This window comes from Antennarius striatus, chromosome 19 (genome assembly GCF_040054535.1).
Source record: "Antennarius striatus isolate MH-2024 chromosome 19, ASM4005453v1, whole genome shotgun sequence".
Classification (NCBI taxonomy): domain Eukaryota; kingdom Metazoa; phylum Chordata; class Actinopteri; order Lophiiformes; family Antennariidae; genus Antennarius; species Antennarius striatus.
In genome coordinates, this window is record NC_090794.1 from 14,913,320 (window position 1) to 14,940,850 (window position 27,531).

The 27,531-nt window shown below is 40.1% G+C and overlaps 2 protein-coding genes across 6 annotated transcripts; one reads left to right on the top strand and one right to left on the bottom strand.

Moving 5' to 3' along the window:
- Positions 1–404: 404 nt before the first annotated feature.
- On the bottom strand, positions 405–12,512 carry moxd1l (monooxygenase, DBH-like 1, like). Of its 4 annotated transcripts, none has more exons than XM_068343367.1 (15): positions 9,453–12,512; positions 7,185–7,292; positions 6,538–6,979; positions 6,224–6,370; positions 5,349–5,501; positions 5,003–5,086; positions 4,572–4,727; positions 4,378–4,474; positions 3,719–3,909; positions 3,525–3,613; positions 3,266–3,362; positions 3,063–3,122; positions 2,113–2,234; positions 1,917–2,016; positions 405–1,332 (listed from the first exon to the last, which is right to left on the bottom strand). In XM_068343367.1, the coding sequence occupies exons 3-15, from the start codon at positions 6,808–6,810 to the stop codon at positions 1,171–1,173; spliced, it is 1,731 nt and encodes a 576-aa protein (XP_068199468.1). In that variant the 5' UTR covers positions 6,811–6,979; positions 7,185–7,292; positions 9,453–12,512; the 3' UTR covers positions 405–1,170. The 4 variants fall into 4 exon arrangements, with proteins under 4 accessions (XP_068199468.1, XP_068199467.1, XP_068199465.1 ...); XM_068343366.1 differs by having other exon boundaries at positions 6,538–6,914; positions 7,026–7,292; XM_068343364.1 differs by having other exon boundaries at positions 6,538–7,292.
- Positions 9,151–27,429, top strand: snx9b (sorting nexin 9b). 2 transcript variants are annotated; one of them, XM_068343361.1, is made up of 19 exons: positions 9,151–9,395; positions 12,519–12,605; positions 13,432–13,506; positions 14,316–14,435; positions 15,057–15,134; positions 16,125–16,287; positions 19,945–20,071; positions 20,442–20,526; positions 20,748–20,873; positions 21,096–21,213; positions 21,298–21,428; positions 21,587–21,690; positions 21,799–21,902; positions 22,077–22,154; positions 23,727–23,803; positions 24,561–24,650; positions 25,186–25,300; positions 25,909–26,000; positions 26,182–27,429. In XM_068343361.1, exons 1-19 carry the CDS (start codon positions 9,384–9,386, stop codon positions 26,227–26,229), a joined length of 1,830 nt encoding a protein of 609 aa, XP_068199462.1. In that variant the 5' UTR covers positions 9,151–9,383; the 3' UTR covers positions 26,230–27,429. The 2 variants fall into 2 exon arrangements, with proteins under 2 accessions (XP_068199462.1, XP_068199463.1); XM_068343362.1 differs by lacking the exon at positions 15,057–15,134 and having other exon boundaries at positions 9,154–9,395.
- Positions 27,430–27,531: the final 102 nt, after the last annotated feature.

The following is a 27,531-nucleotide window of genomic DNA, read 5'->3' on the forward strand; positions in this document are numbered from 1 at the left end:
GAAGAAGACAACCACACAACAGAGCGGTGACAGGCCAACTCTCGCGAGATGAAGAAGACAACCGCAAACTTCAGAAAACAGCAGTCCGAAGGCAAACCGTGAATATAGTGTCGACCTAAGCGCTTAACGTGTTAAAAATAGACCCACTCGGAATTTTAGGAGCAGAATTTTAGGTTAGTTAGCTTTTTTCTTTGTTTTTACTTTCACTGATGTTGACAATTTGGTTAATATTTTATATTTTCGTTGACACTGATGATGTTCAGTTATTCATAAAGCGAATGATAATACAGAATCCAATTATAAAATAAAAGATTATAAATCTTTAATACAATCTTTAGCTTTTTATGTCTTCACAAGAATAAATAACACAATTCTCAATACACAAAGTCAATGTCTTTATTAGTTCTGAAATAGCCAATAATAGATCATAGTTAGCTACATATTTCACAAAAGACTGATTTTTCTGTATTGAAAGGGAGTGAGAGCAAATTAAAATGGATAAAAAGCGTTGAAGACTATAGATTTAAAATATGAGGTACTTTGACAATTTTTTTCCACAATTGTACAGGACAAAAAAAAACATGGTTCGGAAAGAAACAAAGTTATCTGGGTGAAAGCATTCCAAATGCATTCCATTGTAAATGATTGAACAAAGTTATCAGGGTGAAAGCATTCCAAATGCATTCCAATGTAAATGATTAAGTCTGCCAATTTATACACAGCAAAAGGTTTGTGGTTCATTTAAAAAATAGAGAAAAGTAGTGTTAAAAGTGTGTTAAGCATTCCACATGCATTGACTGGAGTCATATTACACACAGTTAAATAATAAAATTATCCTAAATTCTACGAAGGTATATTTTGATCAATGGTACAGTATACAATGGGGATACAAGTGTTCAATTGTCAAACTAATGAAAATTTAAACTATATACTACAGTAAATGTCTGTCTGAGAACCTACGACCTAGCATTAGATATGATATGATAAAGATATGCAATGAAGATAATAAAAAGTAAAGAACATAGCATAACACCTCTCCTAAAAAAGTAAAGAACATAGCATACCACCTCTCCTATAAATCTGAATATACAAAATAGGATGCAATGGGCATTTATTCATCTGGCCCTCTCCCTATCAAGATTGTGCTAATTGGACCTGCTTTTCAATCAATCATATGATTACAGTCCAGAGCAGCAAAAGTATCATTCCTGCTGTGTTTAAAATGCAGGAAGTGTCAGGTCTGCTCGATGCGTTGGGAGGGGGGTTACAGGTGACAGGAGTTATTTCCTTCATTGTCCTGATCTTTCCATCTTCATTAAATGACACATTGAACTGTAAATAAAATAACAAGTATAATGTATAATAATGTCTCTCTTAACAAAGCATGCATGACACTGAAAACAGTACAATGATAGTCACACACTGTGTTAAATTTAAAAAAAAAAGAAAAGATTTCTGACTGTCATTAGATGAATGAGACATAGAGTTTAAATGTAGTTAAAACATGCAAATACACACATAAGTTCATAGTGATTGCTTTATGTAAACATAAGGGAACAGAAGAAAAAAAATGGGAAGACGCATAAAGCGGAATTAAAAATTTTTTATCAAACAGGATAAAATGATAGACAAAGAAGACAAAATTATCGTGATGAGAATTAAACCCAACATTTGAATATGTAAGACAATGGTGTGAGATCTTAAAAGTTTAACTATTGTTCATTGGTTAGGTTAAGACTAGGGTTAGCTCCAGGTGAAAGAAATATTTGATTAACTTTTAACGGTGAAAATGAAGATAAATAAAATGTTTTCATGGCAAAAATTATCTGAGAAACAGACAACGAGTGAAACAATGACTTAAGACATCTTAAATATCATTTAAATAAAGCAGAAATAGTAGTCAGACTTTTACTTACATTGACATCAAGTGATTTTTGAAATTGTGGTACGGTCATCAATAAAGTCTCATATTTGCTAATGTCCTCCTGTGTTAAAGTTGGATTCCCCTCAAACATCCTGTCATAAAATAGCAAAGAGACATTTGCAGAGGATAAGGGGTTACCCATGTATGAAACATTATGCTATTCTGTGATTGGCTGCCACTAGTCTTACCAGTTGCTTTCGCTAATCAGTGGATGGTTTGTGTTTGGATGGCTAAGGCAGGCTGAGATATTGATTGCTGGGTAGTAGAACAAGAAGGCCAAACACATCTCGTCATAACTTCCTAACCCTTGCTGAAGGAAGAAGTTGTGAAGACACGGCACACATTAAAAGCAAGGAAGACCATGTGGATAGATGAGTGTGATGGAATTAACTCTTATTTAGGGTAAGTGTGTGCATTCTCTTGTCTAGTTGGTTTTATTACTGTTGAACAAGTTGAGTCATACAACACTATTTCAGAAGTAACATTTACTGTGATATTACCTCCACTGCAATAAATGATACAGGCCTTCATTTTAATTTTTCCATCAGGTCCATCCATCCATTTTCTATACCCCCTTCTTCCGCCGTCGCGGACACTGTGGGGCGCTGAACTGGGGGCGTGAGGCAGGGTATACCCCAGGTGCGATGCCAGTGCACCGCGAAGCCAAATGTAGGCAGACAACCACTCAAGCACACACTCACACCTACGGGCAATTTGAAGTCGGCCAATTCACCTAAAGTGCATGTTTTTGGAGGTGGGAGGAAGACCAGGAACCCGGAGAGAACATGGGAGAACATGCAAACTCTGCACAAAGCAGGACTCAAACCTGGACCACCTCATTGTGTGGCGACAGCGTGGTCGATGCTGTTTAGCCTACAGTGGCCCATATTAGTTTATTGCACAGCTACAGTAAGGAGATAATCAATCAGCCCACTTCATTCCATATATACATTCACTGACCGGAAATATCCTTCAGGTGTGAAGTTTAAACTCTACACACTTGACTGATGGCTGTTTTACTGAGCTTTTAAATTTTCTATCAAAGCATTAACTTTGATTGTTTAACACATTTCTCAGACAGCACTGATTTGGAGCACATTAAATGTGTAATGACTCCAGGTCATAGAGAATTACCCACCTTAGTGACTTTGGTGCGGTTGACAGTGCTGTAGACGCACTCCACTAAAATCTCATCACCCTGTAATGGGGGATAAGTCATATGGCATTCTCATATTTAAGTAATGATATATTGTTTTAACAACCTAAACAGCTATCACTAACAAGAACCAGACTCGTAATAGTTGGGCATAATATGAGGCCATGGAGGAAAGTGAGACCTACCTTCTTGATGGTCTTGATGGATCCCAAATTAACAGCCTGTTGCAGTTCAAAATTGTAATTTCTATCCACATTTATGTAGTCAATCATCTTTCCATTTCTACAGTGAGAGAAAAGAGAAGGAAAGGCCAAAACACTACTAACCTAAACTCATTAAGATGATCTGTAGTTTCCAACAATTCATTATTGTTTTACATAAAAGAGCACAATTATTTTACTCTTAATTGTAAATACCAATTAACAAACAATCGGTCTTTCTCACCTTACGTGTACAACTTCTATTTCTATCCCAGTATAGTGAGTGTGCAACGCAACAGCAAATACATTAAGATCTGGCTGTGTATCCAAAAGCTGTTGGGTGAAAAATAAAGATACTGTATAAAACTTAAAAGGTTGTATCCTAACTTGTCTGTCACAACCACTGCTGTAGTTTCTTCAAACCGAAATGATACAGACCTCAAACATTTGAGAGGTATTGCACAGGCCAAAGGTGTGGAATCGCTCAACATTTGGAGGAATCTTATACGGCAAAGTGAATCCTGGGATTAAGCCAGTGGCCAAGATGCCTACGTCATATATGTCATGCTGCTGGACGTCTGATGAAAGAGGGCGATAGTACAGTCTCAATCCTGAGCTGTCTATTGTACCTAAAGAATACAGAAAAGGAAATGTGAGCTCCAGTACTCTCTTATACAGTGCACAGCATTGTGTTATGATGGCTCCATGCATGGTTATTGTTCAGACAGGCCATACCACAGGTTTTTCAATTAAAGAGAGCAACTATCAGTTTTATACCAGTCTAAGTCAACTTAAAGGGAATTAAAATGCTCAGAATGCAAAAACGTCAAACTGTCGAGGCCAGGAATATTACCATGGTGATGCCATCAAGGTATTGACTTGATCAATGTAAATATATGAAGGCAATTATGTTTTGGAAACTAAATATGATGTACTGTCCTCTGCTGCTTTCATTTGATCCACCCCCTGAGACCCCTGCAAATTCACAAGTATTGCAGTGCTGGTTTTATGCAAATTTTTTTGGTAGCACTTAAAGCAAAGAGCAATTATGTGATTAAAAACCTCACAAAGAAATTAAATGTTAAAGATGCATGTACCTGTCTTCACATTACTGTAGTGGATTTCCAGCCGGTAGAATACATCTGTAGTCTCACCTCCGACAGGGATACCCATATTTTCTGGAAACTCAAAATCCTGATATTTTAAGAACAAACTGCATATCAGCTTCAGACACCTTGGCTGTCTTGGAGGTAATCAGAAAATCAGGGTTGAACACTTGAAGACCCCTAACCTCTCCTCCCACTGCCCAAGCAGCCACAATATGGAAGCAAGCACCCCCGATCTCGCTCTTGGAGCAGTCCCCGTTGTAGGGTTCTGTCACGAATGGGGGGCAGCGGTACAACAGCTGGTGATGAACGATGTCAGGGTGTTCAATCAATGGTTTAATCTGAGGCCAAGACAAAAGACAGTTCATACAACAGTACTGACACAGTTTAGATTAGATCACATCTACTCTTCATATTCATCAAACAATTACTGACATGTCACATAGTACTATTCATTTAATAGTAAATGCATTTTTCATACTTGTTTTACCGTTGAATTGAGTCAAAAGTTGATAGTAGTCCCAAGTCAAACATATTCAATGACTAAAATTAAATGGATGTTTCTGCAGAAGATGACTGAGGAGTGATTGTGATAATATGAAAAAAGAAGGATTACCAAATATATGTGATGTTTTGCATTTAAGGCTGGAAGCTTCATGATCCTACAGTGATAGTAGGTCTCAAGAGCGGCAACAGGAACCTGAAAAAGTGAACAAAATAAAACCTGTATTCCCCTCAGTTTAAAAATGTAAGATTTTGATTTTCAATTTCTTCCCTAAATAGTGAATTGCCTATAAGTAGAAAAAAATAGACACTGTAATGTATTTCAGGTCTCCTGTTAGATATTCCACTTAAATAGTTAAGTTGAATAGCAGCAAACAATGAGAAACAGTGAAAATGTTGCCCCAAAATTCTCAGAATCATTCTTGTCACAACTATATAATGTCTTTTTTTTTTTTTACTTTGTCCATTGTAGCGCTTAAATATTTGTGGTTGTTTAAAGTACTCCTGGTCCTGAAGTTCAGTAAGTTGACGTCCTTCGTGCCTCTAAGGCCCTGATGGTAAGAGATGCTGTCCGTTGTCCCATAGGCGTAAATCACTTTAATGGATTGAGCCTGAAAAAGATTTGGAAAAAAAAAAAAAGTTTCACAAAAATATGATGCAGTGCAAAAGCATGACAGAGCTTCCATTTCGGTCAAACAACATAGTGTGTTCCTGTGTTCCTAAAACTGAAGACTTTCATGCTTTATTTTGAAAAACTAGTCTTTCTTCAACTGACATAAATTAAAATATTTTGCCTTCTCCTCGTCCCAACAACAAATGCCAGTCAGCTTTCCAAACACAAATAAGATGTGAGGTTTTTGATGTCTAATAAAATCTTGCGTGCCAAGTTCTGCTGTTGTCATTGTCTCCATATGGCTGTTACTGGATATGGCAGAAAAAGAATGGAACAAAAGAAACCATATGAGATTTACATGAATGCAAGGATGAAACCTGAGCTCCTCATTCAGGTTAAAGTTCCATGGTGCTGAACAAACAATGTTTAAGTGAATTGTAATTATTCAATGAGAAGGATCAGTTTCTAGGTGTGTTACCGTTAACATGGAAACAGTAACCTCTGTGGGGTTCCATTTATTACACAAAATGTACGAATGAAACCAGAACCAATGAAGGCCTCTTAAAAGCAAATCATTCATAAATCACCAAAACTGATTCAGTATTTGCCTCACAAGTAGTTGATTTTAATCTATTTAACAAATGAATTTGATCTGCGATACGAAGCAATAATAGAGTTTTGTCTTTTTAGAATGAGAATTAGGAAGACAAAATATCTTACAGTGATAGAAAAATCTTGGGTATCACATGAAATGATGGATCTCTTAAATCTCAGCTTGGTTTGGCCATCAATTTCAGTTGCATCCAGAAGAGTGTAGCTCTGATGGGTGTCCTCCAAGGGCATAGAGTTTCCTGTGGCATAATAATCCTAACAAACACAAAGACCAGACTTTTATGAACGCAGAAGGATTATTTGGACTAACATGGTGTTTGTGTTTGATGCTGAACACTGGAAAACAAAATCAAATTATAGAACCATTGAATGAAATAAACATAAACCAACATATGTATTTTTAATATCTGTTAAAGTCTTACTTTGAAGTAGCTTCCATCGGATCGAACGCCCCCCATGATGATGTCTGAGCCCTGCATGCCTCCGTTCGGACTGAAGCCCAAACCCACCCAGCCTGTTGTATTGACTACCAGTAAAATTGTAATGTTCTCGCGAAGCTCATCAAAGCCCCATTTAATGCAGACCAATTCGTTCTGGTCCAGGTACAACATGAACGGCAGGTTGGGGTCGGGTGCCTCTGATCTTTTAGTTCCGACCAAGAACAGGTAGAAGAGACAGCAGAGAAGAGAGTGCATGATGCTTCTGTGAAGTTGAAGATCTTCGAGCTGAGCCTCAAACTGTCTTCAGAGTTGTTAAATAGTTTCTTCCCGCCTCCAACACGGGTGCGTTGCCAGAGGAACTGAAGTGATACAGGCAAAAAGTGCGCTGTCATGCAGCCTTTGTCCACAGTGGACAACAAAACACCTTTCCGGAAACAAAACTTATTGTCAGTGTTAAATTTCAACTTCACCTTCTTCGCTGGCTTTAGAATCTCAGTCAAGGTTCTGCACATTCATGTCCTCCCTCTGTCTCTCTCAGTCCACCTGCTGTATTCAGGTGGACTGCAGATTTCACCTACTTACATAAAATGCTATCCAATCTCAGCTATTCATTCATCAACCCATTCTACCTGATCTCATGAGACCACTGCTGGCATCAGGTGTTTGATATATGAGGAGGTGATGAGGAGGGAGCAGGAATGACAGGTTTACCCTCAGTCTGGAAACCATTTGGTATACTGTATGGACACATAAAAAATCAAAGGAATAAGTCTTAACCTCAGATTTTCTCTTTTTCTTCATTCTGCACTTTATTAAATATAACTTTCTGCAAGCTTAAACTTAAAATTACAATTTTAAAAAGCCTTCAACAGGCACACATTAACTGATTTCACTGGATGTGCACTTTGCCACACTTAAAACCCTGTGCTACAAATTCAACAGACACTCAACCGTACTGACATCCGTCCTCTCGTTTAAGATTAAAGACATTAAAGACCCTTTTATTAGAGCCCTGTAGGAGGGATTAGCAAAAAATATACAACAGTCACGGAACATGGAAGGGCTCTTACACTTTGCCCACCGTAAGATTTGCTGTAGTATGTACCTAAAACAGAAGAAATTAAATGCCCGTAAATTGGTGAGAATAAGGTCTGGTTTGCTGGAGTGAAGAACTGAAAGGTGTCAAGAAATCAGGCAATAATTTAAGAAAATGTTGCCCTTTCACCTGGAAATAGCTGTCATATGTTTTTGATTTGAAAGCTATTCATAACTTATTGCCCCTTGTAAAATGCAGCCAACAGTGTAGCACCCTACTGGTACTGATACAATAATAATGATGGGAGAACCTGTTGACATTAAATGTGGGACTACCCAGACATGACATTTGGTTTGTCTAGACTCTAGACCACAGTTACAAAGTAAACTAGAACCAAGGCAGTCACAGACTGCATCATCCCGCAACACCCCTGAATTCAAAACTATACCCTGACCTACCTGCATAGGTCAAATATCAAAGCTAGTGCTATGACCTACTTGCATAGATCAAAGCACTAGCTTTGATCTATGGCCTTATTCACATTGACCTTCTTGCTTGTCTTTCTATCTTATCTGGTTCCTGACTGTACAACTTTGAAATTTGACCTTGACCTGCTTTTCTCAAGGTCAAGGTCATCATCTCATTTTCATCCCCTTTGCCGCCCGAGTATTGTGGTTTGTGTTTCATCTTTCTATCTGCAACGGTTTCAAAGATATTTGGTGGACTAACGGACGGACGAACACACAAACACTGACAATTACAATACATCACCGCTTTGAAGTGGGATATAAAAACTTAAACTTAAAAACAGTGTGTTTTAACTAAGCATTTGTTTGTGACATTCAAATGATATATATTAAATGTATGTCTGAGTAGGCTTTCAGGTAAATCAAGAAGAGCAATAAAGAATCGACTGAACTTTCTTTAAGTTATTTGAGGATGAAATATGATAAGCTGATGTTAAAATTTAATATTCTTTTTTACCCAAGTGCATTTAGTCATCGACCCCATAGCCCAAGAATAATAAAGACAGTGTGTCTGTTATTTATATACTTGACAAAATAAAAGTCGAACTGATAATGTCCGGGCATTAAGTCGTTGTAAAGGGGGAGTGCTTCTATGGCTGTGCTCCTCCGTCCTGTGGAGGTAATTACTGGTACCGGCCAGCAGAGGGAGACATCCGGTCACGAAGCCCGGCTCAGAGTCCCGCCCTTCAGCTGTCGACCCACTCGTTAAAGATGTTGTCAATAGATCGTGGCTTTATTCTCAGAAATTCCACCCATGTAGCAAACTGCAGTTGCGCCTTAGCACAAACAATGAAAAGATGATGAATTCATTTATTGCAACTTTCATCTTTTTTTGAGGAAACATTTTAAACAGTGGTAAACTTTCAATGTGACAGATTTAACATTATTATTACTGTCAACTTTTTCGCGTGTTTGAAGCTGGAGTGAATGCAGTCATTAGCCTGTGACACGGTGCGGTCTAATTGCTGTGGGCCACATCGGACCACTACCTTTCCGGTCTGAGTTCACTCCCTCTGCTGTCAGCTGCTCTCCGCCTTCCCAACTTCAGCCCCACTGAAACCAGTCAATCCTCACTTCCGCCGTGTTTATTTCCACTGGATTCGTGTTTTAGTGTAGCAAACAGGTTTTAGTCAGGGGTCGGAGTGTGTTTATCGGTGACAGGAATCACCGTGTTTTCTTGTCTTTTACTTGACAGCAGCGTGGGGACATGTCCAGCTGAGAATCCTCGGGGCCTGTGTTTGTAATGATTGATCAGTTCACCCACTATGGCGGTAAAGGTAAGTCACACAACACACAACACAACACAATCGTCAGCGTGGCTGTGTTAACCCGACCTGATCCTCCTGACAGCCGTGGGGTCGGTGAGTAACGCGGGATGTGTTCGCGTCGAAGCTCGGAGTGAAACTTCCACGTACAGCAGTCGGTCCACAGGAGAAGCCTTCACTCGATAAGCTTCGTATCGAGACCAAAACATTTTCAGAACTCCACTCAACACGCGTGGAAGGAACTCTTTCAGCGCGTTTAGAACGCTTCAAACGGGACACGAAAGTTTATGCTGCCTGTGGAAAATGTGTCTCACAAACCGAGTCTTGTGACACTTCACTACCTTTCCAGTGTGGGCCATTTCTAGCCCGCGGAATGCTGGGAAATGTATTCTTTGTAGTTTTCTGGTCGCTGAGCTCAGTTGGCTTCTGAAAAACAAAGTTGTGACTGCTGACCTGCAGTCATCTGGTCTTTATTGGTGTTACTGGTGGATAAGAGCAAGAGTTTGATGGCTTTACAATCCTTACAGTTCATGATAAGTATCTCCCGGAGCCAGTTTTCACCAGTAGAAATGTTGTCTAAGATCCTACAGATATTTTCATTCAAGTACTGATATCAGTCTTTTTTCCGCCAATAAGATAACGACTTTCGATATTTATCATTTATTATTCACGTGGTAAAATAAGATTCCCATTTCAGTTCTTAAAAGTAATCATTCCTGATATGTCAGCCTTATCTACAGCTGCGTCCTGATGTGTCAACTTCGTTTGCATGTCCTCTACATGTCAGAGCTTTTATTAATTATGTTTATTATTCTAATGTTTTGCTTAAGCGTCACTCAGTCATGGTAAAAAGGCATCATGTGTATGTGGGCCAGCCCGGTCCTTTCTTATTCCATCTGTATACTTGAGCTCTACAATAAAGATGGTAAGTGACAACATTAATTCATAGAAACAACTTTCCTTTCCGCCAGTAAAAATGTAGGTGTTGATATCAAGGATTAACATGATGACCTGGGAGAGTAGTTGGAAATGTCATAATGTGATTTGATATTGGAACATGTCAAAGCTGACTTACAGATATGCGCATATGAGTAGTTAGATATCTATGATTGACAGTTCTTGGAGTAACTAATTGTTGATACTGACTGATAACACTATGGCTCTGTGACAAATGAAGTGTAGAACGTTTTCATTAAAATTACTACAAGTCAGAATTCTAGTACAGATATGTTTGGATTTCTTACTAAGCGATTGCTGAGATCTGTCGTTGACACAGATTATATTGTGAATGCTTCAGTTTGCTTATTCTATTTGTTTTCACCACATTTCGGGCTGTGCTCTGTCCAATCAGCACATATGAAGCTTTCCTGGGTCTCCCTAAAGATATGCAAATACAAGTACTTTTCTTTCAACAAACTAATGTTTCAGGGACGTTTCAGACCTAACAATGCTCCGGTTTTGCTGTATGTATGTGTAACAGTCCGTTGGGTCTAAATTTCCACATCAGTGTTGCATACTGGACCACAAAAGGATCCTCTTTGTCAGAGTGCATATTTACATCAAAGTTAAGGTGAGCGCAGAGAAAAGTTTCTCCCATAGATTTGGAAACAACTTTTGAATGTCAGCCAAAATCCAAACACTGTGATGTAACAAGTAAAAAAATACCTACAAATAACTTTAATAACACCAATACAAATCAGGCCATAACCTTTAGATTGGTCATTCCAGGACCAAACAGAACTAAAGCCAACAAGAACCAATGAAGTCACAGACTGCAGCATCTCGCGTCACCCCTGAATTCAGAATTACCCTGACCTTCTTGCATAGGTCAAAGATCAAAGCTAGTGCTTTGATCAAAGCTAGTGCTTTGATCAAAGCTAGTGCTTTGATCTATGATCTTACTCACACTGGCCTTCTCCCTCATCTTTTTATCTTATCTGGTTGGAGTACAAAAGTTAAAATTTGACCTTGACCTAGTTTTCTCAAGGTCATGGTCATCATTTCATTTTCATCCCCTTTGCTGCCCGAGTAATGCACTATTGGTTTCATCTTTCTATCTGCAACGGCTGCAAAGTTATTTGGAGGACTGACAGAAGGACGGACGAACGGACTAACTGTCGAACACACAAACGCTAACAGTTACATCACCGCTTTGAAGCGGGGATGTAATAAAAATTAAATTTAAACAAAGACAACAGGAGCTGCAGGGTTGTGGCTTCTCTCCTGGGAGCTAGCCTAGCCTATCCCATTAGCTGGCAGGCTAACATTCAACGGATCTCTGCTCATCACAGACAAACGACATGGTTGGTATTGTAGTCAAGCAATTCATTGATAATAGATAACTGTATAGTTTTAGGTGAGAATTTGCTGAAATTGATCGGTTAACTTTCTCATAATAAATGAGCAGACAGGCCTGAAAACGACGGAGCAAACAGATGTGAAGTTCTGTTTAGAACTTCTCTCTGTTGACTGTATGTCCATATCGACCGAATGACTGCTGCCTCTACCGGACTGTAATGTGATGATGCTGCTTGTCTTAGTGAAATTGGAGCCTGGTTTATAGTCAGTATAATATAACCAGGAGAACTGGTTTGGCCAGTTTGACTCTAACAAGCCCTGAATCCATCAGCTAACTTCACTGAAGGATGATGTCAGGTCATACTCTGTCATCTTACTGACAGTTTGCATCTAAATGAGAATATCCAACATGTTCAGGTGTTTCTGCTCATAGTACTGAGTGACAGTAGTGTTGTTACGTTTGGTGCAGCCATTGATGCACTAAATTTCAATTCCGGTAATCAAACTTGTCCCCATCACTGTCCTCTTCTGTTGAGAAACTGCTCAGAAATGGTTGTTTGGAGGTAAAGGGACAACATGTCCGGGGTATTTGTCCACAGTGACTGAACAAACATCAGTGAGTCACCTTGAAATGGTTCACTATGAAGCTACATAACACTTTAACAGAAGGCCAAGTCCGGTTTTTATGCTTCTGAACAAAACAAGACTGTGCTAATGGGTGTGTGTCGTTAAATATATGTACACTCACCCATAAAACAGATTCAACAATACGTTTATGTGCTGTTTGCTGAACTGTGCTTGTAACATTTTGGTGTTGTGTGTTTTGATTGTATTCAGGCACAAGTTCTATACGACTTCACTGCTGAGATCGGAAACAACGAATTGACGGTGAAAGAAGGAGAGACAGTCACCATCACCAATCAGGTAGATTTCTGAACTCCTCCTTCCTCTTTTCTGACCATTTTCTTAAAGACTGGTTGATTTGGGGTCTTTGTAATTTGAGATATAAAATAAAATTAAAGCCTTACAACTGTTCCTGTGACTCTGCTGTCAAACTGTCGTTTATCCTGTAAAAAGCAGAGCTCACATGATCGCAAGTCATGTGTCACTGTGGAAGGAAGGCATGATGTCATTACATCCAGTCACAACAGTTCAAAGGTCGCTCCCTGTGTGCTGACCCACATAGTTTGCTAATCAGAATGGGCCGTTAGCCAACATGGAGCTACTGCAGAGGGAAAACACGGAATCGTTTTTCTCCACTGAATAAACTCGGTGAAAGAATTTGTCCTGAAAGCCTTCAGTGTGTTTATAGATACTTAAACACGAGCTGACCCGGTTGCCGTCAGCTGTTTGCTCGTAGTTAGACTGTTAAATGCTGTAAATGGTAAACTCCATCTCTTTCAGTTACAATAAAAAACTGAGAAAGAAGCTCAACTCCATTTTATCAGGAGCATCATGACGTGTCTGGAGTTTCAGAAAAAACAAATACTCACTGGACAAAGGAGTCAGTCGTTACTGTAGCAATCATCCCTCATGCATCAAAATTCAAATCAGATTCATAATGTTAAATTTTTGCGCTCTGAATAAGTGGAAAGCAAAAATCTCTGCGTGCTGACTGGATGCATGTGAATATTGTCATATTTCCATTTGAGCTGCCCCCTCCCTAGTCTGGTCTTCAGCGTACATTTGGGACGAATCTGTAATGCAGATAATTTATGATAAACATGTTTTGGAAATCGCTCTGTTTCAGAATATTGGAGGCGGCTGGATCGAAGCTCAGAACTCCAGAGGGGATATTGGACTGATACCAGAAGACTACATAGAGGTGTGAAGGACAACCACTTCATTCATGGCTGGAGTGTTTAGATTAAGTTAATGCCCCCTGAATGAAGCTACAGAGCTGTCCTCTATTGTAGTTTAAGATTCACATGCACCATTTATATTACATCATCATGCAAGTGGCTATTAAACATTTCACTTCCTCAGTGCTTCCGTCAATTAGGTCTTTGTGGTTTTAAACATGTTCCCTCTTTTTAATGCTAATGAGGATATGTCTTGATCTGATGCCCATTCAGGAAGGGATACAGATAGTGTTTGCTTAAAGATCCAGTCTGGTACGTCACTGATTACTGCAACATCTAACAAGCTACTGGCTGTTTAGAAGAGAGCTCGATATTCTCTATTTGTTTACTTAGACAACACGCTGATGTGGATGTTAGTTTTGTCCGTTTTAGATTCTTCATTTAATCGTAAAAGCCTATTGATCACTTTGCCCCTATGTTAGAAACCCCAAAGCAAATCCTGCTTTTCATGCAGCTAGGTTCTATGTCAGTACCCTCTCCTTGTAAAAATGGAGCCTGGATCTGCATGTGCTCAGCTAGGAAAATAGCCTGAGGCTGGGAGTGTGCTATCCTAATATTGACTACTTTTAAAGCAGATTTAAATATGCTCATTTCAATATCACAAGACAGCGCCTTGACACTTTGGATAAACAGAAAGTTAAAAACCCATGATGCAAAGTCAAGAAGCACTAAGACACATGATTAGATTACCATGTCAGAATGTGCCTGCAGAAGTCATTAATGAACCGGTCCGGTTTCTGTCTCCTGTGTGTCTTCATCATTACATTTATAGATCAGTTCCGGGTCGTCCCCGGCAGCAGGAAGTTCAGCACCTGCTCCATCTTTAGGAAATGTAACATCTCCAGACCTGTCCATATTTGATGCCTACGCTCCACAGCCAGCACAAAACCAGGTAAGGGACATACAGCATTGAGGTGTGGCATGATGTGAAATACTGTTTTAGGTAACCTTGGAGTATGTAGACTAAATCTGTATGCAGCCATTCAAATAAAAACTCTGTGCTAGGGCAGTGAACATAATCCCTGCAATACTACCACACTCCTGTTCCCCCGAGCACCAACTCAAACGTTTGATATTAAAGAAGGGAGCTGAAAGCGGAAGTGAGTGATTGCAGTGTTTCACTGACGTTTGTGCAGCGTGTGCAAAACTCACAGATGCAGAAGTGAGAGCAGCTGCTGAGTAACACGGTCATCATCGTCATCTCTAACTGGCACAGTTTTACCTCCAGTTCTGCTGAGTGAGGAGGAAATACACGCAGCAAATTCTTTTAGCGTTAGCAGGCAAGAAGGTGTGTGGATGTAGTGAATGAACGACTGGACCAGGACTAATATGGACAGTCAGGGGTTGAGTCAGTGCAGGAAGTGTTAGCCGTTGTTTCCCCTGCTGTCTCACTTTCTCCTCACTGACACACACTCTCCCGTCTACACCCAGCTTGGTCCTAACCCATCCCCCTACTGTGTGTACAGCTGCGCCGCTGGAGCCTTTTTATGATATAACCTTCTTTCCCCTCAAGGTGGATGCTGGGGTCTTAAGCCCTCAGCCGGAAACCCCCGACACCCCCGTCTCCCCCTACCTTTCGTCCCCTGATGAGGTAACCGCCACTAATGGGAAGTAGCGGATGAGGCCGGTGGCATTAAACTAAACCCTCCACCCTCACCCGCCATCCGCCCCATCCCCTTTCCTCTAATTGGTCAGCCTTTGCCAGTCCCTCCCCCCTCCTCTTACCGCCTGCCAACTGCATGACTTCTCTGTTCACCTCGCACCACAGACATCACAAATCAACCCCAACACCCCTTAACCTCCATTACAGTCAAACCTGGTGCACCACCCACCTCTGAAAGACCCCACCCCTCTCTGCCGGGTCTGACTGCATGTGAATCAGCACCACCGGGAATCTGTGAAAGCTTAAAGATCAACCTCTTCACCGAAAATGAAACGATCACATCAATCAGACCAGAGTACATGATCAGAACTGCAAAAAAAAAATAAAAATCCTTAAATTGTTTTCACGGTGGTTTTAATCACATTTATTTTCAAAATATGTGCCTAAAAATAACGTGTTCCTTGTGTCAGTATCATTGCTGTAAGTTTTTTGTGTTACTACAACTTCATTTAACGTATGTCTTTGTGAGTTATGTGTTCTATTATTGACTCTGTGCTAGTTGGGTTACAACTGAGCTAACTGCAACCTTCAATCGTACACCGTGTTGCATGCTTCGGAGTTTTCATTACGGTCCTTTTATTTTAACTGCCTTGCCAGCATGGCATGTATTTTCATTTTTATCTTGTAAGTAAAAAGGCGTGAGCGGTCGCGGCTATGTGTCGGTTCGTTTTGAACGTGAGTCTTTTTTCAGTATGTGGTTTATCTGATATTTTTAGTTTCTACATGCTAAGCAGTATTTCCATCTACGCGTTCAGTCAGGATGACTTTGTCACAGCGGAATCTGGTTGGATGTCAGCTCTTCATGTGTTTACAACAGCATGGCTTTCAGTCTGCAGCCAGACTTCAAACACTTCAGCTCCTCAGTGCCTTTCCATACTTGATCTGTCATTTCTCTGCTGCTCTTGGTCCAATCATCAGGCTAGCAATGGTAACGATCCCTGGTCGACGTGGAACGCGGACCCCTCAGGGGGCTCCAATAACAACTGGGCATCTAATCCAGAGGGGACCCAGACTGGGAAGAGTGCTGCTGACCCCTGGAATTCTGCATTCCAGGGCCACCCTCAGGCTTACCAGGGTCCGGGTAAGAGATGATGGGACATGAAGCCTCTTCTTCCTTGATCATCTGCTTTTTAATTGATTTATTCTGATGTTTAACAGGATCATTTAAATTGTCTAGTATTTCTGATTTGTGAAGTTACAAAGAGAGCAATATTTTAAAAAAAGGAGAAAACAGATAACACCCAGACATGGGAATGTCACACAGTTTTTAGCACTTTGGGTAACAGATTAGCTGTTGACAGAGAGATTTCTGTGTGAGCTGTAAATGGTGATACCTGTGTGTTTACTTCATGTTTGCTACAGCTGTCTGATTCACAGTTCTTGGATGTGTTTTCCTGGGATCTTGTGATGCTAATCCAGTTCCAGCCACACATAAATAAATAGAATACAGTTTTGTCCCTGAAGCCGCGTCGCTCCATCCAATAAAGAGTCGTGTGTTTTGTGTAATGCGATGCTCCCTGAGCGATACACCTTTCATTCCCATTCATGTGCAGTTAGTCCTCCACCCAGTTGTTACCTGTGTGACAGGTGTGTGTGTTCCCAAAGATCAGTTTAGTTGATGAAGTTAAAACATAAAATATATTCCCCTCGTTCTGTTCTTACCAGGTGGTGGATGAGTTCACCTAAACCGATTACTGTAGAAAGAGAACTGGAGAAATAAACGGCACAAGAGGACTAAACAACCTTTTCTTTTCTTTCTCTCTTCCGAAGACATCTTCCCGTACCCATACCTTATTGATTACACAGGTATCCTGTGCTAACTGTGTGTGGACTAGCAATAAGTTACTAGTGAGAGAAGCTCCAGCATAGTGTTTTTAGAAAGTACTTTTTATTCTTTAAAGCATGTGTGTGAGGCTTTAGTTACTAACGTGACATGCTGATTTTATTGTGATGTGGACATTTGCTAGTTGTGACACATCTAATGTTGAGACAACACTGAGATACTATGAGACTGGTAGCATTTAATGAATTTGTTTCATCATGACTTTTATCTTTTGACTCACAGCATGTCTGCTCATGATCTGTGGTTTGTTTTGAGGATAGTTAGCAGAAAATTGCAGTTGCATTTTTATCTCATTTTATACCTCAGATATTGACACTGAGTTTTATTTTCAAACAAACTTATGGATGAAAAAAAAAACTGCTTAACACTGACAGGGCCGGTAACAAGACACAAAAAATAAAGGAATGAGTTTAGCCAAGGCTAAAGGTGTCAATCTCAAAAGATGGTTTCAGTGCAGTGTCTTTTGTTGTTATGTAAATAATATTTTTCTCGACATTGAAATGTTTCCATGGTTTATGAATATTATATTTTGTAAAACAAGTGTCAGAAAATCAGTTATTCTTTACTCTAAGCAGGTATGTCGTTAGTCCAGCTTTCTGGCACGAACATTCCAGGGATGTTCTAACGTGCTGATCGTGTCTGCATGCATGCATATTTATATGCGTATTCATGCATATGTGTGATAATCTGCATGGTTTTACATCTTAATGTCCTGTCAGTTTATTTATTCTAAAGATGTAACATTGATATTCATGTTCTTTATAAAGTTGGTCCTGGGGTAAGGAGGATAGGATTTCATTTGAACCCTCAAGCACCTCATAGTCAACCGTTAGAACACGGTTGGAAGTTTTAAGCTCCCACAAATGTTCTTTATATACTTCCATAACTGCTGCGTATTTATATAATTAACTCACAGGGATGTAATTTCTGGCAGACTGAGAAATCAATTAAAATATGGACATTTTGAAGTCATCATTTACTGCTTTACTCTACTACCCCTAGCAAAAAGTATGGAATCACCAGTTTTGGACCAGCACTCACTCAGACATTTTACTATGTAGAACAAACAAGCATAAAAAAATAATGAAGTTTTACAAAAGTGTAACTCCTTGGCATTCAGAAACACTGAAAGAAACAAAGAAAAAACATTGCGGTGGTCAGTAAATGTTACTTTTATAGAGCAAGTGCAGGGAAATAAATATGGAATCACTCAATTCTGAGGAAAATAATATGGAATCATGAAAAACAGACAAAGAAATAACAATCAAAACACATCACTAGTATTTAGTTGCACCACCTCTGGCTTTTATGACAGCTGGCAGTCTCTGAGGCATTGACGTGATGAGTGACAAACAGTATTCTTCATCAATCTGGTGCCAACTCTCTTTGATTGCAGTTGCCAGATTATTCTTGCAGGTCGGAGCCCTGCTGTGGACCATTTTTTTAATTTCCACTGCAGGTTTTCAATTGGGTTGAGATCTGGGCTATTTGCAGGCCATGACACTGACTGGATGTGTCTTTCTCCAAGGAATGCTTTTACAGTTTTTGCTCTGTGGTGTGATGCATTGTCATTTTGGAAAATGATTTCTTCATCCCCAAACATTTTTTCAATTGAAGCGATAAGAAAGCTGTCCAAAATGTCAATGTAAACTCGTGCATTTATTGAAGATTTAACCACAGCTATCTCCCCAGTGCCTTTGCCTGACATGCAGCCCCATATCATCAAGGACTGTAGGGAATTTTGATGTTTTCTTTAGGCAGTCCTCTTTATAAATCTCACTGGAACGACACCAAACAAAAGTTCCAGCATCATCACCTTGTCCAATGCAGACTCGTGACCCATCACTGGAGATAACCTTCATCCAGTCATCCACAGTCCATGATTGCCTCTCCTTAGCCCATTGCAGTCTTGTTCTTTTCTGTTTCAGCGTCAGTGATGGTTTCCTATTAGCTTCCCTGTATGAAAATCCCATTTCCTTAGACTATTTTGAACAGTTCTGTCACATACATTGACTCCAGCTTCCTCCCATTTCTTCATTTGTCTTGTTGTGCATTTTCTGTTTTCAAGACATATGGCCTCTAGTTATTTGTCTCGATGCTTAGATGTCTTCCTTGGTCTACCAGTACGCTTGACTTTAACAACCTTCTCATGCTGTTTGTACTTGGTCCAGATTTTCGGTGCAGCTGACTGTGAACAGCCCACATCTTTGGCTACCATATGTGTAGAGTTACCTTCTTCATGAAGTTTGATAATCCTGTCTCTGGTCTCAAGAGACATCTCTTTTGCTAGAGCCATGATTCTTGTCAATCCATTTGGTCCAGCAGCCCTCCAAGGTGTGATAACTGCCCTGTTTTTAACTGCTGACTAACAAGCAGATGTAATCTGAGGCAGGTGTCCAATTAAGGAAAGGAAATTGATGGGGTGTGTCCTTATTTTCTACTCAAAATGGAGAGATTCCATATTTTTTTCCTCAGAATTGAGTGATTCCATATTTATTTCCCTGCACTTGCTCTATAAAAGTAACATTTACTGACCACCACAATGTTTTTTATTTGTTGCACTTTTGTAAAACTTCATTATTTTTTTATACTTTTTATCCGAGTTTGTTCTACATATTAAAATGTCTGAGAGAGTGTTGGTCCAAAACTGGTGATTCCATACTTTTTGCTAGAGGTAGTATTATTCACTTAAGCTAATTTTAGTGAGACAAATGCCTCAAGTAATTATCTCTGCCCAAAAAGAAATAAGCAAATATGGATACTATGCAGATTTCCTTTATATATCCGTATTTTCGCTGGTGTTAAGTTGATATAATAGAGCAAAAGCTCCTGTGTGCATCAGTTTATTTTGTTGAGGAACAAGATCTGTGATGTTAACTATGTGTCTGGTCTCAGGAGCCGAGGATGATGAGTGGGATGATGAGTGGGATGACATGAAGTCTAGCGGAGGTTACGGCGAGTCAGAAGCTGGAGAGGGTGGAACAATGCAGAGAGGAACTCATGGAACTTCAATGAAGATCAAGTAAGATACATGATGTAACCAGGAGGAGTTTCCCTGACAATGAAGAAGCAGAACCACATTGATGAGAGACAGTATGATGCGTGACATCACTGTTTGGGAGGGACGTCTGAGTTCAGTTGCGTGGTTCTGCATGTATCAGATGCAGCATTCACTCCTCAGCTTTTTAATGGTTATGACAGGAATGAAATAATTATCATATGTAAAGTGTTGGCTCCGTGACGGCAGTTTAGAAGTGTAAAATAGTGTTAACTCAAGCACAAACAGGTTTCTGCTCACGAAAAGTTGAATCCAGCAATATGAAGCTTTATCTGAGGGGGAGGAGTTTGAGTTTTATCAGGACCAATGTTCAGTTCTATCTGTCTCTGTTCAGGTTCCCTGGGTTTTCCAAGTCTGGTCCAGAGCTTTATCTCCTGAGCAAGCAGGTCGCTAAGGGCAAAGAGAAGCTATCCATCTATGTAGGTTGTGTTCCAGTATTAACAAGTATACCATCACATGTCATATCAGAGGTCATGATCATATTTACAAGTATTTACAAGTATGAGTTCTCTTCAGGTATGCTATAGTAATAAAAGTTTTACCTCTTGTAGCACAAGTGGTAGCATCACAGCTAGCTGTTTATGTTTATGTGTCCGTATAATAGAAAGCAACCATTTTCTGAGCCTTGTTGTGTTCTCAGATGGGGGAAGTTGGTCCTGTGTGGCTTTACCCTGAAACCGCTCTGGACTGTGTGGTGGCTGATCCCAAGAAAGGCTCAAAGATGTACGGCCTCAAGAGCTACATCGAGTACCACCTCACACCCAATGTAAGTGTGCAGTAGCTTCAAGCCATCAGTGTTGTTCATGTGGAATGACATGAACAGGACTTGAGACACATGCCAACACCATGTAAAAATGTTTTTTTGTGTAATGAATAAGGTAACTGTTTGAAGCACGCCTTCATCTTCTGCTTTTATTCAAAAGCTCTATGTCGTACAATTTTGTATGGTTAACTTAATGACCGTCCCTGTAATGTTATTGGATTGCAGACCACAAACCGCACCGTCAATCACAGGTACAAGCATTTTGATTGGCTGTATGAGCGGCTGTTGGACAAGTTTGGTTCAGCCATCCCCATCCCCTCTCTGCCGGACAAGCAGGTGACGGGTAAGCCCCCGCTTCTGTGACTAGCAAATTGCTTTCAGCCATGTGAACATTAAATCTCTTCTTCATCATTCTTGTCCGCTCCAGGTCGATTTGAAGAAGAGTTCATTAAGATGCGTATGGAACGTTTGCAGGGCTGGATGACCAGGATGTGCAGACATCCAGTTATTTCCAACAGTGAGGTTTTCCAGACTTTCCTCACCTACAAAGATGAGAAGGTCTGCTATTCGTCCTCCCATGTTTATTCTTTCCTTCTTCTTTTTTAAACATCCATTTGTTGTAAAGTAGATCTGATTGTTTTTCAGCATCTACATTTAGCAGATGTGATTTCAAATTATAGAGACATTAAATTAAAATGAGCCATTGGTTATTGCAGGACTGGAAGATGGGGAAGAGGAAAGCAGAGAAGGATGAGCTGGTAGGAGTGATGATCTTCTCCACAATCGAGCCTGAAGCGCCGGACCTAGACCCTCTAGAAGTGTGAGCTCATAGGAACATGCTAATAAAATACTGTACCTGGTTCAAAAAGCAAAACATTCATTATGTGGCCAAATTTATATTCATTTTTTATTGTTTGTTATATGACAGGGAACAAAAATGCGAGCAGTTTAGTAGGTTTACCAAATCCATGGATGATGGGGTGAAGGAAATCCTCACAGTGGGCAACGAGCACTGGAAGCGATGTACAGGCCGTATGTACACACCGCTTTGAGCTAATACATGTTTACCACACACGTCACGCCTTCACTTTGTAATGTAATTTCTGTTTATGCCAAAGAACGGTTCATTGTGCTGTGTGTTTTTTGTCAACTGATCGTTCACACAGCTGCTCTGTGTTCACCTTTTTTTTTCTTTTTCTATTCTAGCGTTGCCTAAGGAGTACCAGCGCATCGGCAAAGCTTTCCAAAACCTGTCCTCCGTCTTCACCAGCAGTGGATACCAAGGTACAGCCTGAAGGCAAATATGGCATCGCATTAAATGGTGTAATCAATAACACCATTTCATGACAGAAGTTGTAATGACCTCCAATGAAGGAGTTATAGATACTGTCTCTTGATTACAGTATTTTCCGCATTATAAGGCGCAATGGACTATAAGGCGCACCCTCAATAATTTGTTTGTTTCATAATTTATTTCATATATAAGGCGCATCGGATTATAACGCGCGCACACAAAAAATAAATTTAATTGATTAACTACAGTGGCTGTAGTTGCGCAATCCGTCCACTAGATAGAGCCTCGCTGCTCAGGCAGTCATGATTGCATTCATGACTTCCTGACTACCTTTGAATGGCCCCTATTGTTATGTCAATAAGCCATTCTGAGCCTCATCAAGGAAACCTGATCACTTGATCACTTTACCAGACATTAAAAACTGGTTAAATTCATTACGAGTGCAGTCAGTGCGAACAGAGCGGATCATTTCCTGATCTGAAGTTCGAAGCAGATATTTAAGCTCCAACGTTTGTCTTTGTTTATTAATTAAACATTGTTTCGATCGATCGGTAGTCCAGTCGGAGGTGAGGTGCAGTTATTTGCTGCTGTGTGTCCTAAACAATTTTTAAACTAGTTTTTAATGTCAGGCTGCTAATTTACTGGAAAATGTGACACTGTTTTACTCCTAGAACTGACTTTAACGTCGGTGTCTCACCGCCGTGAATCTCACAACACGTCGCTGCAGACAGAATACACAAGCCTGAATGCGCCCCTCTGCTGCCCCCCCAGAGCTATCCACTACATTTGGAAATCAATTGCATTACAGCAGACACCTTTGTCTAGCAGTGACTCTGCTCTTGAACTTTCAGAAAAGGCTGGAAGTTCAGCTTTGAGGGTCTTTCATTCACCTTTATGCCAGTTTCTCCGTGTGTTTCCACAGACTAATAGAATGGACCGTCACTAGATTCCAGAGGACAGCACAATGGCATTTTTAAGACCAATTGAGTTTAAAGTGGGTTATTTCTGACGCCAAATAGTTAGGAAATACTGAGATCAGTCAGTCAAACTTTATTAATAGAATTGTTGAAAGTTCCTTATGTTTTTCTACGTAATCACCGGTGCTCCTACAGTCTGCTCTACCGTCTGAAAGCAGCTCAGTCAGAGCCGGGAGTTCGGTGACGCCCCTTGACTACCGTTGTTAGGGGGCGTGGGCCCGAGTGCGTTGTGAGGGGGCGCCTCTGGTGGCGGAGTGCGGCATGACTGGCGGCCAGACTACCGGCTTTTTTTCAGCGATCATGTTTTTAACCAATATTAATATGAATACTAATCCATATATAAAACACACCGGATTATAAGGCGCACCACGGGTTTATGAGAAAATTTTTGGCTTTTAGGTGCGCCTTATAGTGCGGAAAATACGGTATGTGTAAATAAACTCTATGAACAAGATGAACAAGAAACGCTTAACTAGATATTAAACCAAGGTGACTACAGGTGAATACACACACACACACACACACACACACACACTGTTTATTGACACAACAATGAGGACGCTGTTTTAACCCCTCCTGTTTTAGGCGAGGCCACCCTGACCGATGCCATGACAGCAGCAGGAAAGACGTATGAGGAGATCGCTCAGCTGGTGGCAGAGCAGGTAGCTGCTGTCTTCTTGTAACATACCATAATATCACCTAAAAAGGAACACGTGGCTTTACAGGAGTTTACATTTAATCCATTTATTGTTATGCGTTTTCCCAATAGTGAAATGACCACATAATGTCAGAGAACGTTTCCTGCTCATTTAGTGTGGGGTCCATGTGTTTTCAGACCAAGCCAGCTCTACCTACGGGTATAAATAAAGTAACCTTGACCTTGTGTTGACATCCTCCTTGTGTTTTAGTGACCAATTTAAACCTGTATCCTGTTCCTGAAGGGTATCTGTAGAGGAAAAGCCGCAGGAAGACTTATCACTAGTTTTTCCTGAAGCCTCTTCAGACCTGTTATACTGGCTTCTGACTATTAAATGTGGTATGACACCATCAAGCTTTTGCTTTTTTAACGTATTTATCCTGCAGGCACTTCTACAGATACACTTGAGGCTCCGATATAACTGTTGGTTTATGTAATATTATTTCCTCTTGTATTACTGTAGCTTTTGTTTTTGGTGTATTGTAGAGCTCTGCTGGATCCTCAGTGGAAACCAAGGCCTCTCACTCAGATTGATCCCTATTTTCAGCAGCTACCCTTTATTGTTAGATTGAGGCTGTCGCTAAAACTAGATTTTAGGAAGTTGTTCTTGTTGCGTAAACGTTCCTGGTATTCTTTCAAATCTGTGTCTAATTTCCTGTTTAGGATTGAACTTTGTTCCAATTTAAGGTCAAATGGATCTGTTTTTCTGTTTTTTTATAAAGCCCAAGAAGGACCTGCACTTCCTCATGGAGACCAACAATGAGTATAAAGGTCTACTGGGATGCTTCCCAGACACCATTGGAGTCCATAAGGTATATCAAGGGTTTTTTTTGAAAAGGAAAGTTAATGCAATGTGTTTTAGGGCAATTTGGCTGAGGTGCAACTGATTATGCTGCATTTTTGCATATAATTCTTTATTGCCCGTTGTATTATTTTGCACATATAAGTAAAAAAGTCACCTGAGACAATTGAAAAAAATTCAAATGCAAAGTTTTATTTTTCATCTGACCACGGAAACTCTTTTAATATGAATTCAGACAACAGCTAATGATGATTCAGTGACTTTGTCACAGACTTCCTGTTATAGTTCCTGTAGATTGTTTTTGATTGGACACCGTTACAAATATTTTCAAGTTTCCTGATCATTTAAGTCTGTCCTGAAGTCCTATTAGTGTTACTCAGTTTGGTTGTTGATACCTAGAAGCCAGTTAGCAGTTTCTACATAATCTTTTAATAAAGTTAAGAAGAGTATAGTGAACAACTTCTGCTGTTAAGACTTCACCTTATCTGGGTTTTATTGATGAATTCTACTCGAGGACCTGCGTTTATTGTGTTTCATTCTTACAGGCGGCCATAGAAAAAGTAAAGGAGGGCGACAAGCTGGTGGCCACCAACAAAATATCCCCTCAGGAGAAAGTCACCATGTCTAAACGAGTCAGCGTCATGTCTTATGCTCTACAAGGTAACGCTCGCTCAGACACACGGATGACAGTTTTCACAACTGTTATGCACATGTTTGAATTACAACAGCCTGGTGACGACACTGGATGTCGTCAGTCTGTTCAGAGGATGAACACACAACATGTTTCTATCAGTAGTCACCAAAATGATTTTAGATGTCTGTGCATCACCCCCTCTGAAAGTCCTTTCTGTTCCACCGCTGTACTGACGTGGTTCACTGTTTTTTATTGTCATGTTTTCTTTATGTAACCAGCCGTGTCAAATGGCTGCTTGTAAATCCTTTCAAATATACAGCATTTCCTTCACTGATGACAAAATACATTTACCAAGATTTATTCATTTTAACATTTACGTTGGCACCTTTTTGTATGTGTTATAAAAAAGATAATTGAATAAAATAAGACAAACTTTCGATATTTGTACACAAATCAAGCCAGAAGACTAGAATCTATAAAGTAACCAATAGAGTAGTTTTTTGATTGATCGACTGATTGAAACAACACAAACCAAACAATACAAGAAATGTCCATGAGCATTCGTACTATGAAACGTGCGAGCGATGGAGTTTATTTCAGATGACATCTGCGTGTTTCTCTGTGACTCCTGTAGCTGAGATGAACCACTTCCATAGCAATCGTATCTATGACTACAACAGGGTCATGCAGCTGTACCTGGAGGAGCAAATCAAGTTTTACGAGACGGTGAGGACTTGTTCATTGACCATACCTCACAGTATTTTGGATTATGTCCTTTGTGTGGCCTTAATGTCCTTTTTGTTGGCCCGATTGAAATAACACTGCTTAGATACAAAGACTCTAAACCATCATGTGACCTTCTTATGCTTTTGTTCTCATGAGTTTTCTTCTTTTTCTAAATTGACAGATTGCAGAGAAACTGAGACTTGCACACAGTCAGTTCACTACGATGTGAAATCAACGTCCTTCAGTTTTTCACTACAAGAAGAGAAGATTTGAAGCAGCTCGACATCCCAAATATTGTCTCTTTTTCCATCCTTTAATTTGAATTTCACTTCGGTCTCACCCTTGCCTTCACTGTTCTTCACTGCTCAGCGGTCTCATGCTGTTACTCATCACCTCTCCTCTGAGGTTGGAATGTTAATATGCAACAGCTGATCAGACAGCGTTTGTTTTTTTTAGAGCCAACAATGTCAGCAGAGAACTACACACACTATTTACACACCAGCTTTCTGTCACAAGCAATACTGTTGCATTGATGTTCGTGTTGCAGCACAGTTCTGCCTTCACAGGGATGTAGTGATATACCGAAACAGAAAACCAAAGCCGTCCTTCTCTCCGTCAGTAGTGGTCATCAGGGGATTTGATTCCTGAGTTCCTGAAGGATTGACAACAAACTAGAGCTTTACGTTGTGTCTCTCAGCCAACATTTAGCGTGTTTTAATGATCACGTTAGAGCTGCTAACATTTGAGAGAGTGCGAGCAGCGGAGCATTCCTTTCCTCAAATTCTGGAGCAGGGGGCAAAGCAGGGAGTGTGTCCTCTTTATGTCCACTGCTGGCGGACCTTGGGCCCCTTTCATCCTGCACTTCCTCAAAAGCTAACAGGAAGCTCCACCTCCTTCCTGTCTTGCTCACGTGTCTTGCCCCTTTTAGGAGAAGAGAAATGGTTGACCAATCTTCCCCCAGCCTGCGTTCCACAACTCTGCCGTTTACATTTGAGGAGAGAAGACTAAATGTGTGTGAAATGACGCTCAAGTTGGGGTTGATACTTTTAAGCATTGGTGGCGGCAATGCCAAACATGATTTCTCTGTTCTCCCGAATACAGTAATACTTGTCCTTAATCTGATTCTGGTATTTTATATTATAACGATGATATTAAATACCACCATCTGTACTATAAGAGCAGTTTGGGGTGGAACCACAGATTATATCATGTATGCATTATTTTTGCTTTTCATCACAAAATTTTCAATCAGTCTATAATCTGACTTTGTTTTCTTATCACTTGATGCATAAGATTTCTATGTATTCTGTCTGACCTGTCAGACAATTCTTGCCAGTGAGATACTATTTTATGTATAGAAATATTTGCAATACAGTGTAACTCAAAGAGGCGCAGGAAATCTGTTTGATTTATTAAATAATGATTTGTACTTATTGGGATTGTGTTTTTTCTGGGATTGAAAGAGTTCTTGTATTTTACTCTGCGTGGTGCCTGACACTGAACCCTCTGACTCTCACAGTAGAGCTTTTAT

Bases quoted from the DNA above. Each gene is read 5' to 3' on its own strand.
- moxd1l (XM_068343367.1), bottom strand. From the start codon at position 6,810: ATGCACTCTCTTCTCTGCTGTCTCTTCTACCTGTTCTTGGTCGGAACT. The intron at 5,502-6,223 runs GTAAGATATTTT...AATCTTTTTCAG, and splicing joins CCCAAGATTTTTCTATCACT to GCTCAATCCATTAAAGTGAT. The intron at 3,910-4,377 runs GTACATGCATCT...TGTATTCTTTAG, and splicing joins CTACAGTAATGTGAAGACAG to GTACAATAGACAGCTCAGGA.
- snx9b (XM_068343361.1), top strand. The intron at 21,214-21,297 runs GTAAGCCCCCGC...TGTCCGCTCCAG, and splicing joins GCCGGACAAGCAGGTGACGG to GTCGATTTGAAGAAGAGTTC. The intron at 21,429-21,586 runs GTCTGCTATTCG...TGGTTATTGCAG, and splicing joins TCACCTACAAAGATGAGAAG to GACTGGAAGATGGGGAAGAG.